The following is a 20,043-nucleotide window of genomic DNA, read 5'->3' as shown; positions in this document are numbered from 1 at the left end:
GCAGAGACGGGATTGAAGCCTTCTCAATGAGTGTCTTTAGTCCAGATGTCCCATGTCCTCTTAGCTATGCATATGTTGCTGAGTATAATATTGCAAGTTACCAGTGCTGAGAGTCATGGAATTCCCTCTTCTGATTGATATAAAGAGAACCAGATTCTTAATTAGAACCAGGAAAGGCTGTTTTGAATTCCCGTTTCCCGTTTTCAGCAAGCAGTTGAGAAGATCACACTTGGCACGGGATCCTTTCTTCAGTTAAGAGATGACATCATTTCCAATACTAATGTATTTATTTAATAATGAATAAATAACTATTCTTTAGCTCATTTGGTACATCTGGAGGTTTTTAAAGACTACAGACTCAAACTTAAACATCAAATAATCATTAAAGATATCCTCTTCAGTCATGCATAGTTTTAATGGCCTGTGACATTTGGTAATGACCAGAGTCCTGGAGAGCGTTAGGACCGCTGGGTCAGGAGCCAGGTTTTATTCCAGAGCTCCTTTAGGGGATCGTCTGCCTGCCCTCCCCATGGTTCTCTTGAGCATCTTTATCTGGGTTTCCATGTCTTTATTCATCTGACATGTGCAATGAGTGGCTGAGAACTGAACCACAAAGGCCAGATTTGCATCTGTTTTTCTCCTGTGCATTTTCCACTTTGTGAGTAGCCTTTCATGACCTATCCAGGTACAGCAGCTTTCAAAAATGGAGGTAGAAGACCTGCTCCGGAAAGGTGCTTATGGAGCCTTAATGGACGAGGAAGACGAGGGCTCCAAGTTCTGTGAAGAAGACATAGATCAGATTCTTCAGAGGAGAACACACACCATTACCATCCAGTGTGAAGGGCAAGGATCCACTTTTGCCAAGGTATAGGACCTTCTCTCCAGAGGCTGTGTTGGAGTGGGGACAAAACCAGAATTGTGTTTTCTTTGACCCTCATGAGCCAGGCTTCTGTTTCTCTAAAGGCAGACCATTGAAATGGCCCAGCTACACATCTGTTCTCTGACATTCTGAAGATGCATGGTTTTAGAGGGAGTCTGAATAACGAGCTGGAGACTATAGGAAGAAAACACCACTTCTTTGGCTTCTGGTCCTCAGGGAGCAGGGTAGATGCTTAGTTTGCACTATTCTCTACTCACAGAGACTGCTCTGAAACCCTTGACTGGTTATCTTACTTTTTCTCCTAAGAGCACTCACTCCTTGATCTGTTGAAATTCCAGTGAACACTGCATTCCTCAAACTCAAGCAAGGGTTTTGTTCAATTCATGAGAAAAGAGATTTTCCTCTAGATGCCCAGCTTCTAGTGCAGGTGCCTCTCTCCCCTGCCCTTCAGGTCACTGGATATAGAATTGAGTTCATCTGACCACTTAGCGGATCACTCTCGGGTTTCCCTGGCCACCGGCTCTTGTGAGTTGTGTGACCTGTTGGGTTGCGTCTCCTATTGGTGACTTACATAGGGCTTTTTCAGAAGGACCTTTGGCGCTTTTTTTAAGCATTGCTTGTCTCTGTACACTGTGCAGCTCAGTGCCTTTCCTGTAGCAGACATTTGGTGATTTGTGAACTGAAAGAAAAATTAGACCTAGACAAGTTTTAATAATTAGCCCTTTCACAGGGAACTAGACATCAAGGAACATATGGTCATTATCATCTAAGGCTTGTTTTCCTGCTTCCAAGTTTAAGTTCCAAAAAGTGATCCTATAGGTTAAATTTGTAATTTCCTCACCCAATCTTTAAAACAAAATTTAGAAAGAATAGCTTTGAGATTTTCACATTCATTTTGAAGGCTTTATTGGGGGTTTTGGTTTTGAATGTAGATGGATACTGTGCTTGAGTTTCCGATGCATTTGAAATAACACAGGTGTTCTGTTAATTTGTACTGTGTTCAAGTGCAGTTTATTGACTCTGTCTTCTTTGCAGGCTAGCTTTGTGGCTTCAGGAAACAGAACAGATATTTCCTTAGATGACCCAAACTTCTGGCAGAAGTGGGCTAAAATAGCTGAACTGGATACTGAAGCAAAGAATGAAAAGGTACAGCATTAAAAATGTTTCCTGCCATTGAACATTTCACTGGTGTCTTACAGGACCATAATTCCCACACAGCTCAAGTCATTGTTTACTCCTGAGCCTTAATTCTTAAAAGCAATGCTATACATAATGCACTTAAAACATGTCTGGCATATAGACAGAGCTTGATGAATGTTAACTGTCCTAATTTTAAAATGACCTCATGGGACACACAGTTGGCTGGGCACCTGGGAAACTTGACAAAGGCAATTAGAACTGGAATTGACCACACAGGTCAAGCGTAGCCCTCTGACCCAAGCAAGCATCCATTTGTGGCATGTGCTTAATTTACCTGTTTTTTTTTTTAAAACACCTCCTATGGAAGAAACTTCATCTCTGACAAATACTAGGAAGAGGGAAAGTACAATAAAGAAGCATTGTTGACCTCACTTCCCTTCTTCCAGTATATTTAATTGTCCTATTTGAACATGAGGGAGAGAATGGCCTTGGAATGAAACCAGAGCTTGGATGCTGGCTCTGCCACCAGCTGTATGCCTTTGGGCAAGGCCTTCCTCACCGGGACAAGTGAACAAAGACATGTAGCAAAAGGAGGTGGTGATGCCCCCTTTACAGATTGGAGATAACATTTGTGACCATACCTGCCTAGCACATTGGGAGGCAGCCTTTACATGTTCATGTCCTGTCCCTCCATCTCTGACCTGCCACCTCACCACAGGATGAGCACATGTCACCTACCTGTCTTCTTGGGTGAGTGTTGAATTGCCATGGACCCGGGAAACAGCTGCTGCTTATATCTGTCTGATTCAGTACCCAGCACCCAGCCTTAACTATTCTTCTGTAGGATTGCCAGAGGTTGCTTAACTCAAGCTCTTTTCTCCAAATAAGAAGGTTCTGCAATCCCTTTAGTAGCCTGTTTTGAGTGTTTGACAATGTCACAATCAAGAAGTTACTCTGTGTGCAGGGCGGTGGGAAAGGGGGACGAAAAGCTCCTGCCATAGGCAGTGAGAAGTGGTGCTGGAATGTTCCAAGGAGGGAAGCAGGTGGTGTGGCACTAGAAATTTGGACCCCACAGAGAGGAGTACTCAGGAGCTTAGCCTCACTTTGGGAAGAGGGGCAGGGGAGGGGTCAGGAGCACAAACTGTGGAGACCAGACAAGAAGCAGAGGTTGTGGCCAGGAAGCCTCCAGAATGAACGCAGCTCCTTAGCTAGGGATTTTTAGTGAAAGACAAAAGGTTAGTAGTCATGCCAGTCAGAGGCAGAAAGCAAAGCAGCAGGAGTATGTGTTTGTCTTCAGAACGCCGCCGAGCAGATGGAATTCTCCTCCGGCTTATCCTTCTCCAGAGCGCAGACTGCTTCTGCATGCTGGGCAGAAATGTGGGGGCACACTGCCTGTCTTTCTTGGCAAGAGCAGACTGTCACTCTGGGCCCTGGGGGCCTGGCCTGCCATAGCCCTGTTAGAATGACTGCAGGAACAGCAGATGGCGGCGGACAGCGTGCTGGGCTGGGAACACGCCAACCTTAGCAATTCCCCGAGAGTCCCCTCTGCTTGCTGCAGACACAGCAGGTGTGCTGGGAAGGGCCTCTGCGGCTGGAGGCTGACCCCAGGTTGTCGTTCGTCCCCACATGTCCTGAGGATGTGCTTGGGCACTGTGGTGGGAGCAGAGAAGGGCTTTCTCCCCAGCAGTCCTCTCTGTTTCTAGGAAAGCTTAGTGCTCGACCGGCCTCGTGTGAGAAAGCAGACCAAACACTACAACTCCTTTGAGGAGGATGAGCTCATGGAGTTCTCCGAGCTAGACAGTGACTCTGACGACAGGCCCACGAGGTCCAGGCGCCTCAATGACAAAACCAGGCGCTACCTCCGAGCTGAATGCTTCCGGGTAGAGAAGAACCTGCTCATCTTTGGGTGGGTATGGGCTCTGCCTGTTAGTCATCACCCTTTCCCTCTGTCTTTCAGTCCCTGAGATTTGTCCAGTGTGTCTCCCATCACCTCCGGGGTCCGGGGCTGATGGAGGATCTGTCAGACAAGAGAGAACTGTCTGCTTCCTGCCCCTGACCCCCTCAGTCACTGCCATTTTGTAGACGTGCCCTGAGTTTCTCATATGCTTGTCACAGCAAATCTCTGTTACTAATTTGCTGCGTGGTACTGATTTCCTGCTTTTCTCCCCTGAGGATGTATAAGGAGTCGGTGTAGCAGATGTTACAGCTAAAGCATGATTCGTGCAGGGCCCTGGCTCTGGTAGAAATAGAAAGTTTAGTTTCTGGGAGCTCACCATTGCTTTTGAATATGCAGCTGGAGTCTGTTTTAATTCCCAACTTCTTCTCTGCTCCAGATATTTTTGTCCCTACCTTCTTAACATTCTAGTGGCCATACGAAGCTCTCAGTGTCCAGTGTCCAGGTCACCTGAAGGACATTGGTGTGCTACAGCATGCGGTCCTCGAAGGCCGTTGAGGACAAAGCCCACAGCGATTAATAGACCCAGCAGAGGAGGAGAAGCACTCTTGGCTCCTCTGTTTGTCCTGCGGTGTTGAGGGCACGCCCGGCCCTTCCTCCCTCCGACACCCTTCTGTATTTCCACTCTCAGCTGGGGCCGGTGGAAAGACATCCTGACTCATGGGCGATTCAAGTGGCATCTGAATGAGAAGGACATGGAGATGATTTGCCGCGCCCTGCTGGTGTACTGTGTCAAGCATTACAAGGGGGATGAGAAGATCAAGAGTTTCATCTGGGAACTGATCACACCTACCAAAGATGGGCAGGCCCAGACCCTCCAGAACCACTCAGGTGAGAGGCGGCAGGGCCATGCCTGAGAAGCACAAATTCCTGTGCGCTCCCTCCCTCGTCCTGTTCTGCCCACATCGCTGTGCTTCTGGGGACCTCCCTTTCCCGTGCATTGTGGAGTATCACCTGTGGGAGGGGATGACGAGTCTTTTCACTTCTCTCTGAGTCATCCCACGTTACTTGTGATGTTTAAGTACAGTTGGGCCCCCTTGAAGTCTCCCACAGGCCAGTCCTACCCACTAACCCAAGTGTCACGGGGCTCCCCCTCTGACCTGGGGACTCACACCATGTGCCCTGTGGTCTTCCGCACCCTGCCCTTCTGTCCCGGCCCCACCGCTGTCTGAGCCTTTTCTTGGGCTGTGCTTCTTCCCTATGCTTGGCCACAGCTCACCATCGAGTTTCAGATACAGTATTCCTTTTCCCTAGCCAGGTTGTAAGTTCCTGGAAGGCACAGGTTATGATCCTCACAGGGTACTCAGTAAATTGTTACTGCCTGACTGAGCAGTCCTGGGGTTTACTAAGTAGGGGACTGGGTACATCTCCTCACCATCACCCCTGTTTGGTAGACTGAGGAGTGGTGGTCTGTCGTCCAGGGAGCATGGACCCTAACACCCATGTTTGAGGCCCTTGGCCCATCTGCCTGCCTTGCTGTTCCAGGGTTGTCTGCTCCAGTTCCCAGAGGGAGAAAGGGGAAGAAGACAAAGAACCAGCTGCTGCTCCCAGAGTTAAAGAATGCAGACTGGCTGGCCACCTGCAACCCCGAGGTGGTCTTGCATGACGACGGCTACAAGAAGCACCTCAAACAGCACTGTAACAAGTGAGTGTGCCCTCCCCTTCCCTGGTGCAGCACACTCAGACCATCCAGACTCCTGCGACCCCTCGAGGGCTGTGGGACACCATCTGACACTCTTGTATATCAAGCGAGGTCTGGAAGGGCAGGATACTGGTCTAAGCTGGGTCAGGACTCATCCACGGAAGCTTCTCTCACGCTGTTAGTAACATCTCCTCTCTCCCATACCCTGACCTCTCTGCCAGTATAGCTTGTATCCACAGGAGTTTTTCTGACCTGACTTTCAAAATTCATTTAGGACACTGTGGTGATGGCACTGTTTTATTTTCTCTCTCTGCCCCTGAGGTCACATTAGCAAGAGCAGAAGACTGGACCTAGTGGCCACAACTCTCAGTGCCCCCATGCCAAATGGCTTCCTCTTCTAATTTGCTGTTGCCATTCATGGCCTCCAGGTATTTGATAGACATGCATATGAGTAGTATTCTTTATATCCCTAGGGAGATACCTCTGCCATTGGGGGAAGGGAGTGCCAGGGAAAAGGGGAAAAAATAATAGAAAATGAAACTTGTGAAGTTTAGTTTTGAGGAGTGAGGGCACTTAGTCACAAAACAGTGACAACTTTGCACCTGGATATTTGTTTCACTGTACAATATATCTGTTAAAATTTGAAGGACCCTTGGAAATCATCTACTGCAGCTTCCTAGGCCATGCAAGTGTCGTCTCCCAGCATTTCTGGTAGGCAGTTGGAAGGCCTTTGCTTGCAAACGTCTGGTTACAAAGAGCTGATTGCCTCATAAATTAAGATGTGTTGCTATGTTTCACCTTCCTCCCTGTTACATCAACCTGATGGTTCTGTAGTTATTGTTGAGTTGTGTTTTTTTTTTTTCTTTTGCAGATGAATTCTAATTCTTTCCCTTTACTCCTTCAAATATTTGAAGATAGGTCTCATGCCCAATACTGCAATAAAAACTACACAAAGTACACGCTCTTGGGGGCCAGTAGCTCTCAGGCTGAGAGGTAAAGGGCACACGCTGTTGGTAGTAGAGCCTGACTGGGGCAGGATCCAACAGCAGACTCCATGTGACTAAGTCAGCTACCATGTAGGGACAGAAGAGGAGGCTGGCTAGGTAAGTGGACTTGCTGATGGAGCCCTGCAGCAGGCCACTGAGGAGCCTTCAGTAAATAGGAAGCAACCATATTTCTTGAACAAGTGAGATATTAAAAAAAAAACAAGTGTATTTGGGGAGAAAAATGGATCAGCAACAGTTTGCAGGATGGAGTAAGCCTAGAGATGAATGGCCAACTAGGAGAGTTCTGTCGTAATTTAAGTATTGATCGTGAGGACCTAGGTTAGGGTGCTGACGGTAGAACTGGGGAGAAAGGGTCATCTCTGAGAGACATGACTGAGGAAGAGGCCATAATGTGGGATAAGGCATACACAAAGCAGCTAACTGTGGTTATAAGCCTCATGGGCCAGGAGAATGGCAGTGTTTGTAGCCAAGACAGAATCAGACTTGTCACATTCACTGGAGGGTGAAGAGCAAAGCGAAGGGCTCAGGTTTTGCCTCGTTCAGTTCCAGCAGCGTTTGGCCGTCGTGTCCACAGCTGCAGTGTGCATCTGGAGCTCTGAACATAGGCTGAGCTGGAGGTTGACAGAGAACGTCCCTTGACGCTGCAGAAATGGTCACAGATGATGGCCAGAACCAATCTCCACCTTTGAGGAATTCCTTAGCATCCCCAGCCACCACCCCTACGCCCTTTCTTAGTGCATGCTTGACTGGGAATCAAGCAGTAAGGCACATCTCAAGTTCAAAGATGCTAATTGTTGTTCATTATTCTGAGTCTAATGGATACCACTGTCATCTTAGTTCTGGCTCAGCCGGCGTCTCAGAGCTGGTGGGGACTCGCAGCTCCTTCCTCTCAGTGTGGGAGTCGTGGGCAGTATCCTGACAGGGCATCTTCCAGCCTCTGCTTGGGCCGTCCTAGCAATGTTCATTTAATGGCCAGATGATTCTACTTAATTGTCCTTCTGTATATTGAATCTAAAATCTACTTTCTTGAAACTTCCACCCTTTGATCTTGGGTCCTGGTTCTGTGCTGAGGTACAATGGAGAATAGTTAGAATTTCTTCAGCTGGAGGTGTGATAAATAGCAGATTTACTACCACCCCAATAGCAAATAAGGGGTTAAGATAGGCTGTGGGGTCAGGACTGCCTGGATTTAAATCTGGGCTCCATTACTTACCAGCAGGTGAATTACTTAACCTGTGTGCCTCTTTCCTTCATCTACAAAATGAGAATAATAATAGTTCCTACCTCTTATCATTGTTATGAGGAGTGAGTGAGCTAATACATGCTGGCACATAGCAAGTACACAAAGCATTGTCTAGTAGTAGTAGTAGTGTAGTATTTAGGGTCATGAGATTGTCATGACAAGAACTTTCAAAAGTCAGAAAACACGTACTGTAAGTCTAAGCTCTGTGCAGTCAGGATGGTGACTCCACGTGGGGATGGGGACAGTGACTACAGGGGAATACCAGGGGCCTTCTGGGAAAACATTCCGCTTCCCAGTCTGGATCCTGGATACATGTGAGTTCAGTTTGTGGAAATTCATCAAGCTGTATGTTTAAGCAGAGTGCATGTTCTGGAAGTATGTTTCATATCAACAACAAAAAAGTTTTTTTAAATAAGGAAAAGGTAATACTGATGCCTAAAATATTAATGAGTTCACTCCATTCTGAAAATTCTGTTTGGCTAAAGTAAGACTGTTACAAGTGAGTTCAAACACCAGCTGGAATTATCGTCTCCCTCTGCGGGAAGGGGGTTCTCCAAGAGGAGTTGTCCGTCTGTCCTCTGAATTAATTTGCTTCCCATTTGGAGAACAAGTGATCATTGTTGACTTTAAATTATGTTCTCACGCTATAGATACTGCCAAACACCAACACATTTGCTCCTCTTTGGATAAAGAGAGCTCTGTCTCACATCTTCAGGAAGGCCTTTTCTGATGGAACCGGGTCTAAGTAGGCAGGAATTCCATACCTAAGACACTGTCGTTCCAGTTCTCGCTAAGGAGGTCATCAGCTACTGCCAGCTGGGTAGAAAGATTGATGATGATTATAAGTCCTTAAGAGTTCTTACTGTCTGAGCTTTAAAAAGAAAATTTTGAAATTATTTGCATTGACTGACAGCTGAGGTGAGGAATGGCATACCAGAAAAGTAAGGGTTCACTCCATTCTAAAAGTTCTTAATTGTTTGCATTGCCACCTACTACTCGAGCCCACGGTGGCATATTCTACCCCGATCTAAGAAATTATGCTCTTTCAGAGGCCTCAGCCCTTCATTATTAACATCTTTTGAAAAGGCAGTACGTGTATGTACTAAAAACTTCGTCTAAAGCAAGTTTTCCTCCCACTTGCAATTCCCATTTCCCCCTCCAGAGGCAGCCGGCCACTGCTCACCCCGTCCGTGCAAGGGCTGCCCAGTGCGAGTACCAGCAAAGGTGAATCATATGCCTCCTGTCATCTTCCCCAGATAGGATATACTTTACATACTATTTGGGCCCGCTCTCTTTTTCTTAAACAAGTTAAGTGGAGATCAGCTTCTCTCCATGTAAATGTGCTTTTTTTTAATAGCTAGGCTTTACTCTTGACTGGTATTAAGCAAATTACTTGAACTCTTCCAAACCTCCTTGCAGCTTAGTTGTGACTGTGAAGCATCTCCTGGAACACAGTCAGCTTCTCTTTGCCCACCTGCCCTTTCACCTGTGTCTGCATAAATTGACTCTTCCCTTCCCTCTACCCCCATGGTCATCTGCTGTGCTCATATTCTTTTATGGTTGGTCTTGTTTCACAGTTGGACTGCTGCAGGCTCGGCAAGAATGGGGAATGGCTTACTCTGTCACGTGCCTCACAGTGCCCAGCGTGGTGCAGGCACGCAGCAGGTGCCCAGCAAATGCTTACTTAATTGCTTTGTCTCCAGCATGGCTGGTGCATTCCCGTGGAGCCTGAGTGTGGTCCTGTGGAGTCACGGTGACTTGAGCACCTCAGGAGAATCCACGATAACTCTTTGACCTTTAATATTCATTTAACTATGTTCAAGGGAAACGAAAGCACCATTCAGCGTGACTCAATCTTGACTAAACTAGCAAACCGGTAACTAGCCTCTTGGAATGCAGCTCTGCCTCAGAGGTTATTGTGGCCATAAGGAAGGGGCCACCCTCTCCCAAGTACCTGGAGAATGCTGTTTCTGCCTAACGAGATACAGTTTTCTTGTGTAAAACAGGAATAATCACAGTAACAGCGGCCATCAGTTTTATTTTTCTAGTTTCTCATATATTAGTTTGTATCACTAACGACATGGGAATGTCCAAATTTCTTTGTGTCAGCTTGTGGGTGACAGTGCCTAGGTAGCTCATGGTCCTGACGTGTTTGCACTGTGTGCTCTCCTTGCATAGGGTACTTCTGCGCGTCCGGATGCTGTACTACCTAAAAGCTGAAATACTGGGAGAAGCAGCTGACAAAGCATTTGAAGGAACTCCCTCCAGGTAAAACAAGTCAGCCTGAGGCTCTCAGTGTTCAAGACTTGCCATCAAGTGCCTGTTCATAGAAATAGCCAGACCTACCTGTGCTTCAGGAGCCCCGTGTTCTCCACTCACCCCCAGATCGGTGTCCTAGATGGCAGGGCAGGCAGGGGCAGGTGAGGACAATCCAGACAGGTCATCTATAAGTAAAATAAAAGAGAAAAAACAGTTTCCTAGAAGTTTTTAGTTTTCTTTTTCCCCAATAGTATAAAACTGCTTTTAAAACTGTCATTTCTCTACCTGAATCATCATAGGATGTGCATGAATTACTTAGATACATTTGATCCAACAGGTGCACTCTGGAATTCCCACTCTCGGCCCTCATACTCTTCTACATTTGAGTAGTTCTCCTTTATTTGCTAATCATATTAATAATAATTGTGACTTGTTTGCACCTTTGTTTTGTAAATTAATGTTTCCAAAGCTGTAGAATCCTGTGACAATCGCCCAGGATTTCAGGGATGAGGTGCCAGAGCTCCCTGCTACCACTTGGTAAAGCTGTCGGATAATCAGAGTTTATAGGTGGGGCCACCAGACAGTGTCCTTCACCTTCCCCAGACCTGCTGTTTGCTCTGGCCCCAGACAATGCCTGCCATCCCCGGAGGACATCAGAAGTGTACGCTTGGCTTGAGATTACAGGGGCTGTGGTCTCTCTCTGTCTCTCTCTCTCTCTCTCTCTCTCTCTCTCTCCTTTGGACAGTGCTAATGACTTCAGTGGTCACAGGACCACTGAAGAAGGAGAAAGGTGAAAGACACCAATAGTCCTGCCCACTGGGTAGCTCATAACCAGGAGCTGTCATCACAAGGACTGTTAGCGTGCTTTCTGTAGTCATTTCTAGTTGGGATGGGGGTGTTGAGTGTTTTGGCAAAAAGGTTCGATCCATGAGTTGTATAAATGTAGCACAGTTCAACCTAATCATTTATATCAGGGATTACCTGGCAGAGGTAATCTACATAAATGTACTCATCCCTGTGCCATGTGCTTTCTTAGACATACAGATGGGTCCGAGCTAGGTAGAGCATGGAGAGGGTGAGCCCATTGCGTGCCCGTTCCCTCCTTTCCTCCGTGCCCCCGAATCTTGGCTCTCATAGGTCCTGTTCAGTTTAGTGCCTTACTGTGGAGAAGCTGCCATGAGGAATGAATAACAATTCATCCCAGGAGCATCATTCCACCCATGGCACTATGCAGGCAGAGCAATGCGCCCCGCAGAGGCACCTTTCTAGGAAGCTGTCTAGAAAGGTGGGGACCTGGGAACACTGACCCCTCAGAGGGAGCCTCTTGGTAAGAGCCCGGTGGAAGGAACTCAGATGTTGCGGAAGAACCATCCCAGGCAGCTGGGAGATAGAAAAGAGGAGCTGTCCAGGTAGATGTTCTCCCCCACATCCCAAAGCCTTCCCAGAGTAAGGACTGCGCTCAGACAGGTGAAGATAGTGTGCTAATGGCCCGTGTGAGATCTCAGGACAAGGACAGAAAGTCAGGGAGAGGCTGAGGGGACAGGCCTGCTCCCTCTCTGTATGTCTGCTCCCCAGGTGAGTAATATTCATCCCTTTGGCCAGAAGCAGTGCAATTTTTTATCCATTTTGACCCAACAGACTATTAAGCAGCCCACTGCCAGGGGGTGCCACCCGTAATGTCACCTGTCCTCTGAGAGGCTCTCTCCCTGTCCCTGCAGGTACTAACTCAGGCTGTTGTGTCTCAAATAGTGCTTGAGATCTACATGTTGAACCAAGATGACTTGGGCCTTTTTCTTTCCAGCACTTTGATCATGTATTAATTCAGCCATTTGGGAAGTGTTCTACCGTCAGATGACTGGGTACATTGATAGATAGCTTGTACTCTGGCTCTCACCTGAAGATGCATGTCAGGCCCCAGGGTCCCCTGCCCCAGACTGACTGACGGTGCTCCAAGAGATGCTTCAAGGTTCTGTGTCAGTCTAAGGTGGGCCTGGAACCAAGTACATACACAGAAGTAGCTCTTAGGTGAGCCTGATGGGAAGCACTGGTTAAGAAACCTCGGCCCACAGCCTTCTGAGTCCTTATTACTTCAGCATCTAAGCAGGCAGTCAGGTATGTGGCTTAATACCAGGGTTCAGCCAGTAGCTCTTGCAAGGTTCTCTGTCTGTGTTGAAGGAACTCTGAGCCCATGCCCTTCCTTCCACAGGGAGCTGGAAGTGCCTCTGCCCGACATCGACTACGTGGAAATCCCAGTGGAGTGGTGGGATGCTGAGGCTGATAAGTCCCTTCTAATTGGTGTGTTCAAACACGGTGTGTATTTCAGTCCCCTTTCCTGAAAATCCCCATGTCCTTTTGCCTGTTTCTCTTAGAAAGTAGAGCCTCATCTCTGTCCTCTCAGAATTTCAACCGGATGAATGTGTGAGCCATGAAAATATGATGACCATTAGTATCAGTGAGGAACTTGGAAAGGGTGTTGGGGCCACCAAGAGCTGGTTCAGTGAGCATCTTCACATGGCCTGTCCGCACCGTCAGGCCTGGGTCTGCCTCACTCACATTTATTCTTGTAGACCTAGTTGGGGCCCAGTGCTTCACACATAGAAAACACCCAGTGTTTCTTGAATGAAGGAATAAATTAATGGGGAAAATGTTAGGTAGTACCGTTTCGTGTGTATATAGAATTCTAAAGCCATTCCAGATAATCTGCATATTCCTAGTGTGTATCTTTCACCCTATTGGCATAAAATTTAAGAACAGAATGTGGCATAGACATGCTTTTATTAAATGTAATAACCAGGGACCTAAAGTAGCTTGGAGAAACCTACATGCACACGCCCTCCTTCACTTCTGGCGCTGTTCTGATCACCTGCTCTTGCACTCAGCCAGTGGCGAAAATGAATAATGAAGGTGCTGGTTGGTAGTCAGTGCAATGTGCCTGATATGCACCTTCCCTGCCAGGTGCATTAACTGAAATTTTAGACTGGAGAGCAGTGTTCACAGTAAAAAAGAGTTACCCCAAGCTTTCACTGTCAGCTCTGCCACTTAGTAAATGCCTGTCCCCAGCCATGCATTTCTCTGACCTGTTTCCTCTCCAGTTGAGGTGAACTCAGTCAGGTGCCGAACGGTGATGTGTGAAATGCCTGAAGCACCTCATCGTGGCTTGTGATGCATTTAAAAGGCAGCCTGTAAAGATGGAGGAAACCCAGCCTCTGGTCCCAGCGCTAGGGGGCTGAGCGGACTGGATGTAAGCCACACAGTCAGACGGCTCACTCTCAGACAGGACCAGACCCAATTAGTTGGATGGTCACATTGAGTCAGCCTAGACTATGTTGGACCGGTGCCTGTGGTGGGCGCCCGGCCCATCCTCCTTGGAGTCCTCCCGAGTCCAGTCAGATCCTGCCCCTGGCTGGGTGCCCATCCGACATTCCACGAGCATAGGTTTAGGCCTGGCCTCACCTGGGTAACACACCCGACCACCCTGTATAATGTGCCCTTGCCACAGTTTAACCAAGCCCACACAGCATGTCTCACAGGTGACAGGGAAACTCCCCGATACCAGCCGCTGGTGGAGAAGGAACATTCTCAGTCAGCCAGGCTGTGTGGTGCCCCTTCTCGGAATCTGTCTGCCTCACCTCCACACCTTGGGGCATAGGTATGAGCTATAGTGCTGTGACCATTTTCTTTGTTAAGAACACACAGCTGCTCATTGTCTGAGGATATGTGGCTCTTTAGTCCACCCCAGACGTGGCCTGCTACAACTCTGCTCACACCAGAAGAATATAGCCGTGGTTCCCTCTGTGAGCTACCCCCATGGAAGACTTGGCTGAATCTTTGATTGCTTGCAGCAGCGAGGGCCCTGTAGCCAACCCATCCTGAATGATGCTCTTGACAGCTCTCAGCTGCATTTAGTGACTTCCACTCCTCTAGGGCAGCCTGGGATTATGAAGCTTTGATCGAGATAGGGAGTTCCATATTTCTGTCCATATGCTTAGCAGCTTTTAGACTAAGTGAAGAGGCCAGCAGCCCACGCCCTGCCCAGGCCTCGCTTTACTCATCATTGTTTGTACTGCTGGTACGGCTCCCACTGCGCTCTTTTTAGGACAGCTGTCAGGCTCTTCTGAGGGACCGAATCAGGCCCCCTTCTCACCTCTGACTTCACAGAGGATTGAGAAATAGAAATGCAGAGTCTGTCAAGACTTCAGACCCACATGTACCAAGAGGAAATCTGCAGAGTAGAAACTTCCCCAGGTGGTAAGCCCTTGGAGGAACCTGACCCACTTCATGGCTGTCGGGCTCAGAGTGCACGAAGGCAGGGTGCTTATGGCTGCTTACGGCCAGCTAACCTCCGTCAATAGTAAGGGTCCATGGAGGAAGCTCTCACCATCCCACCAACCAGACAAAGCACCCTCTTGATGGAATGGAGCAGACGGAAACAGCAGGAGGAATTTCCTCGAGACAGCAAGAGCATCGAGGGCATTTTTGTTTTGGTGTGAGCTGGGATAGAACGTGGGGAGAGGGTGCAAATGCTTCTTCCTCCAGTGATTATTGGAAGAGAATCTGGTAACATGCCTCACACAGCCAATAGTGTGCACAGTGCCCTGTGCTGGGTACTAAATATATAACAAAGAGTAAAAACAAGCACAGATTATTTTCCTAAGGAGCCCACCATCTTAGGAGAGAAACAGAGTAATCCCATCTTTGCCCTAAGGAATTTGTGCATAAGGAAGAACAAAAGGCACCACAGTTGCCCTATTGTACGCCTCATACGGGCGGCACCTGTCACTGAGGTGGCAAAAGAGGCACTTTGGGGGTACCTGCTCCTCAGAAGGTCCCCAGCACTGCCTGCAGGGTGAAAGACAGAGACAGAGCTGCATCACCAGTGATAGTAGAACAAAAGCTGATGGAGAATTATTGTCTAACCCCATACACAAAAGTAAACTCAAAATGGATCAAAGACCTGAACATAAGTTATGAAACCATTAAACTCTTAGAAAAAAACATAGGCAAAAATCTCTTGGACATAAATATGAGTGACTTCTTCATGAACATATCTCCCCAGGCAAGGGAAACAAAAGCAAAAATGAACAAGTGGGACTATATCAAACTGAAAAGCTTCTGTACAGCAAAGGACACCATCAGCAAAACAAAAAGACATCCTACTGTATGGGAGAATATATTCATAAATGACATATTCCGATAAGCGGTTGACACCCAAATTAGACAAAGAGCTCATGCACCTCAACAAACAAAAAGCAAATAAGCCAATTAAAAAATGGGCAGAGGAGCTGAACAGACAGTTCTCCAAAGAAGAAATTCAGATGGCCAACAGGCACATGAAAAGATGCTCCACATTGCTAATCATCAGAGAAATGCAAATTAAAACCACAATGCGATATCACCTCACACCACTTAGGATGGCCAACATCCAAAACACAAACAACAACAAATGTTGGCGAGGATATGGAGAAAGGGGAACCCTCCTCTACTGCTGGTGGGAATATAAACTAGTTCAACCATCGTGGAAAGCAGTATGGAGGTTCATCAAAAAACTCAAAGTAGAAATACCATTTGACTCAGGAATTCCACTCCTAGGAATTTACCCTAAGAATGCAGGAGCCCAGTTTGAAAAAGACATATGCACCCCTATGTTTATCGCAGCACTATTTACAATAGCCAAGAAATGGAAACAACCTAAGTGCCCATCAGTAGATGAATGGATAAAGAAGATGTGGTGCTTATACACAATGGAATATTATTCAGCCATAAGAAGAAAACAAATTCTACAAGTTGCAACAACATGGATGGAGCTAGAGGGTATTATGCTCAGTGAAATAAGCCATGCGGAGAGAGACAAGTATCAAATGATTTCACTCATCTGTGGAGTATAAGAACAAAGCAAAAACTGAAGGAACAAAACAGCAGCAGACTTACAGAACCGAAGAATGGACTAACAGTTACCAAAGGGAAAGGGACTAGGGAGGATGGGTGGGAAGGGAGGGATATGGGGGGGAAAAGGGCATTATGATTAGCACGTATAATGTAGGGGGGTGGACACAGGGAAGGCAGTATAACAGAGAAGACAAGTAGTGATTCTGTAGCATCTTACTATGCTGATGGACAGTGACTCTAATGGGGTATGCGGTGGGGACCTTATAATAGGGGGAGTCTAGTAACCATAATGTTCATGTAATTGTACATTAATGATAGCAAAAAAATTAGAGAAAAGCCAATGGAGAAATGAAATAGCCCACAAAGCCTGTTACTAGCACCCGGGCTGGCTCTCACTTTAGGTGCAGTGTCTTGTCACCTGTCATGGGGGCCCCATGTACATGCTACAGAGCTGGCAGCTGACTTTGTTTGCTAGCAGCCACACAGAGAGGTTTTTTGTGATCATGAAGGAGTTTCCCCTAAGATAGTTCCATGTAATGATAGATTTGGATCTTTTACGTGACCAGATCCTGTTCCATTACATTAGAGTCAATAAAAAATTCCCACGCATGGGCTTTATCAAAGTAAAAGTGAGTTTTTCCATTGCTTTGCCTTCCTTTTGAGGTTTCTTTTCTGAGCCACAGTTCTCCATCAGTTTTTGACTTTGGAGATGTGGTGAGAGGCAATTCAAAAGCCCTGGCCAGTAGTGATCAGGATTTTGTAGTGAGTTTGTGAATACAAAAGCAACAGGTTCACTTTCATGCAATTAACATAATCATGGTCTTTATATTTCATCCCTTGCATCCATCACTTTGTTCAGCTTCCCTAACACATGGCATAAAACTGGACTATCAGGAAGCAAGGCCCATTTAGGAGATAACAAAGTGCCAATGTTGGCGGATGAAGGGAAGAAATTGCAAAACCAACTTGCCTGCTTCCCTTTATTGCCCAAAAGAGCAAACAAATGAGAATGTGTCTGTGCCTTGTGTCTCTTTATGGACAGAGATTATTTATATAAGATTTCACTTTTGGTCAAGCACTACTTAGAGGTGTGCACTTGACTTGAGCTCAAGGCTCTTCCCTGATAGGAGATCTTACAGGTTCTAATTACACTGAAATGAGCACTTTTGTTTGTTTTGTTTTTCACTTAATAGGGAAACCAAATGACTGTCCGAGGCCCAGGGTGGGTTTATGGGTTTGACATGACCTCTGACGTTGCTCCTTGCTTCTTATCAGGGTATGAGAGGTACAATGCCATGCGAGCAGACCCTGCACTTTGCTTCCTGGAGAAAGTTGGAATGCCAGATGAGAAGTCCCTTTCTGCAGAACAGGGTGTTGCAGATGGGACCTCAGACATACCTGAAAGGTGAGAAGCTGCATCGGCCCCCTGATGTGACATGCCATGCCATGAATCCATGACCCTTCCTCATATATCCAGGCTCTCATAGTCTTTTCCTCAGGGTCTGACTTCTCCCCTAAACCTCACCTTGCTGGAATTGCTTTCCAGAATTGCTTTGGTTCCATCCTGCTACACCACAAGCCTTTCCATTGATATCTAAGTACTTTGAACCAAATACCAGTTCCTGTTCTTTGTGGGCTCCCCAAGCTGCCATCACCTGCCCCACTCCTTAACCAGACTCACCTCTCATCTGGTCAGAGGAGGCTCAAGGCAGAATTCTGACCTCTCATACGTGGCAGAAAGCTAAGAAGAGACACAGCAAGTACAGGCTTCCTGACCTTGAAATATCTCAGGTAAAATTCCAGCATTAATTTGGGATTGCATGGTCCATGAGTAAGGTGAGTTTAGGAGCCACTGCTTGATGGCCATGGAATTTATGGGTTGTGTACAGAAAGTATGGAAGCATGACTGGGTTTTATTTACTGTTGGCATAACACCAAAATGTGTAAATTCATAGGAAAGCTTAACAAACATCCAAAAGCTATGACTCTCCAAAATATACATGTATTTGGAAAGCATAACCATATATCTCTAGGTTTGTGTTTGGTAGGTTTTTGACTTGATCTCTTCAAAAGTAACAGATACTGCTTACATTGGGTAGAGCTGTGGCCAGACATGAGGGTGTGGTACTGTCAGAAGCTCCTGGCCATCTGCCAAGGCCAAGAAAAGGGGTGCATTTTCCACCTGTCCTTAACCCCAATGAACACTTGAATTACCATAACTCTCTAAGTGGCATAAAGCTTAGATTTTTGTGGGGAGGCTGTCTTTCTGTGGCTTAGCAGAAGGTAGGAAATGCTACTGCCTCAGGGCCTGAGCAGTAAACATAAGAATATTTTAGACAGGAGTACTTCAAGTCAGTTTTAAGAGGAATCATGAAAAATAGAGAGGCATCAGCAGTGGTTAAGCTAACAGGGAGAAGACATCAGGCAGCTAACCTAGAGGCAAGTGTGTTGGGAATGAGGGCAAAGTGTACTTCCTTCTTAGCAGTCACAGCAGAGCTCCCTTGCAAGGAAGTGACTGCCTCTGAGTGTAATTGACTGTGTGAAGACTATTCCCCTGTAGCTGGGGTGGGCATGCAGGCTTCGCTTGGTTTGCACAGCCTTCTGCCTGGAGAGTCTGTTCTTTTATCACAGCCACATACTAAGCCAACTCCTGATAGGCAGTAATTACCTTTTGTGTTATAGCATCATTGTTGAACAGCTGGCCTGTGAACTTGCCCACAGAAGTTAAGACACTGGAAAAACAAGATTTTGAGGCTGTGAGAAAAGGGGTCTACTAATACTCACTTCGGTCATTGATTTAGGGGAGTTTCTTATAAGCATCCTCATTGCAGAATGGCTCCTAAGTAGTCTGTAATGCCTCTTTTTTTCTTACTTTTATTTAGAAGTAACGTGGAGAAAGAAGATAATACTGAAGACAAATTAGATGGCCTTCAGAAACAAACGGTGAGTCAGATGTGCTGTATTGGTAATCTGCACGATCTTTACTATCAAGAGAGAAATGGCTATCTTGGTAGTGTGGTCTTAGGGAACTTGATTGCATTGCTGCAATTACATTGAATTTTCCCCAACATTTATTATTAAAATTGTCAACATACAGACTACATTGAACTTCTATTCTAATGAAATATTTGGTTTGGAGGTAATGGTAGATTTTAGGTGCAATTTTAAGACACAATAGAGAGCAATCCTGTGTGCCTTTTAATCCAGTTTCCCACCGTGGGAACATCTTGCAAAACTGTAGAACAATATCATAGCTAGGATGCTGACATTGATAGAGTCAAGACACAGGACATTTCCTTGGCCACAAAGATCCATCATGTTGCCCTCTGATAGCCACATCCACTTCCCTCCTGCCTTCACCTCCTTTTTAATCCCTGATAACCACTAACGTGTTCTACATTTCTACAATTTTGTCATTATAAGAATATGTAAATGAAATCATACAACATGTAACCTTTGGGGATTGGCTTTTGTCAGTCGGCATAATTCCCTATGGATTGATCAATACTGCTGTCTGTAGCAATAATTCATTCCCTTTTATTGCTAAGTACTATTTCATGGTATTGGTGTCCCACAGTTTGTGTCACCATTCATCCATTGAAGGACATCTGGGTTGTTTGTAATTTTTTGCTATTCCAAATACTTCTGTACACACTGGCATATAAATTTTATGTGAACATCTATTTCCATTTGATTGCTGGGTCACATGGTAGTTACATCGTTTAGTTGTTTAAAAAATTGCCAAACTATTTTTGGAGTAGCTGCACCATTTTACATTCCCACCAGCGATATATGAGTGATCCACTTATCCTCACCCTAACTGGTGGTGTCACTATTTTTTAATTGAGCCATTCTGATAGGTGCATAGTGATATCTTGTTGTGGTTTTAATTTGCATTTCCCTAATGGCTAATGATGTTTAACATCTTTTTATATGCTTAATTTCCATATGCATGACTCTTCAGTGAAGTGTTTCTTCATGTCCTTTGCCCTTTTTCTAATAGCATTGTTTCTCTGTTTGTTGATATTTGAG

General features: G+C 46.1%; 1 protein-coding gene across 3 annotated transcripts in view; it reads left to right on the top strand.

The window, feature by feature from the left end:
- Positions 1 to 20,043, top strand: part of CHD6 (chromodomain helicase DNA binding protein 6) — a 191,231-nt gene that overhangs the window by 136,914 nt on the left and 34,274 nt on the right. For all 3 annotated transcript variants that reach the window (XM_036902261.2, XM_036902264.2, XM_057503003.1), the window contains exons 19-27: positions 686 to 865; positions 1,916 to 2,026; positions 3,724 to 3,926; positions 4,606 to 4,805; positions 5,460 to 5,619; positions 10,045 to 10,134; positions 12,332 to 12,435; positions 17,287 to 17,416; positions 18,894 to 18,954. In XM_036902261.2, the coding sequence (XP_036758156.2) occupies positions 686 to 865; positions 1,916 to 2,026; positions 3,724 to 3,926; positions 4,606 to 4,805; positions 5,460 to 5,619; positions 10,045 to 10,134; positions 12,332 to 12,435; positions 17,287 to 17,416; positions 18,894 to 18,954 (1,239 nt within the window). The remainder of the gene's footprint in view (positions 1 to 685; positions 866 to 1,915; positions 2,027 to 3,723; positions 3,927 to 4,605; positions 4,806 to 5,459; positions 5,620 to 10,044; positions 10,135 to 12,331; positions 12,436 to 17,286; positions 17,417 to 18,893; positions 18,955 to 20,043) is intronic.

Source organism: Manis pentadactyla, chromosome 5, assembly GCF_030020395.1.
Source record: "Manis pentadactyla isolate mManPen7 chromosome 5, mManPen7.hap1, whole genome shotgun sequence".
Lineage (NCBI taxonomy): Eukaryota > Metazoa > Chordata > Mammalia > Pholidota > Manidae > Manis > Manis pentadactyla.
This window is presented reverse-complemented; position numbering and strand designations above follow the sequence as displayed.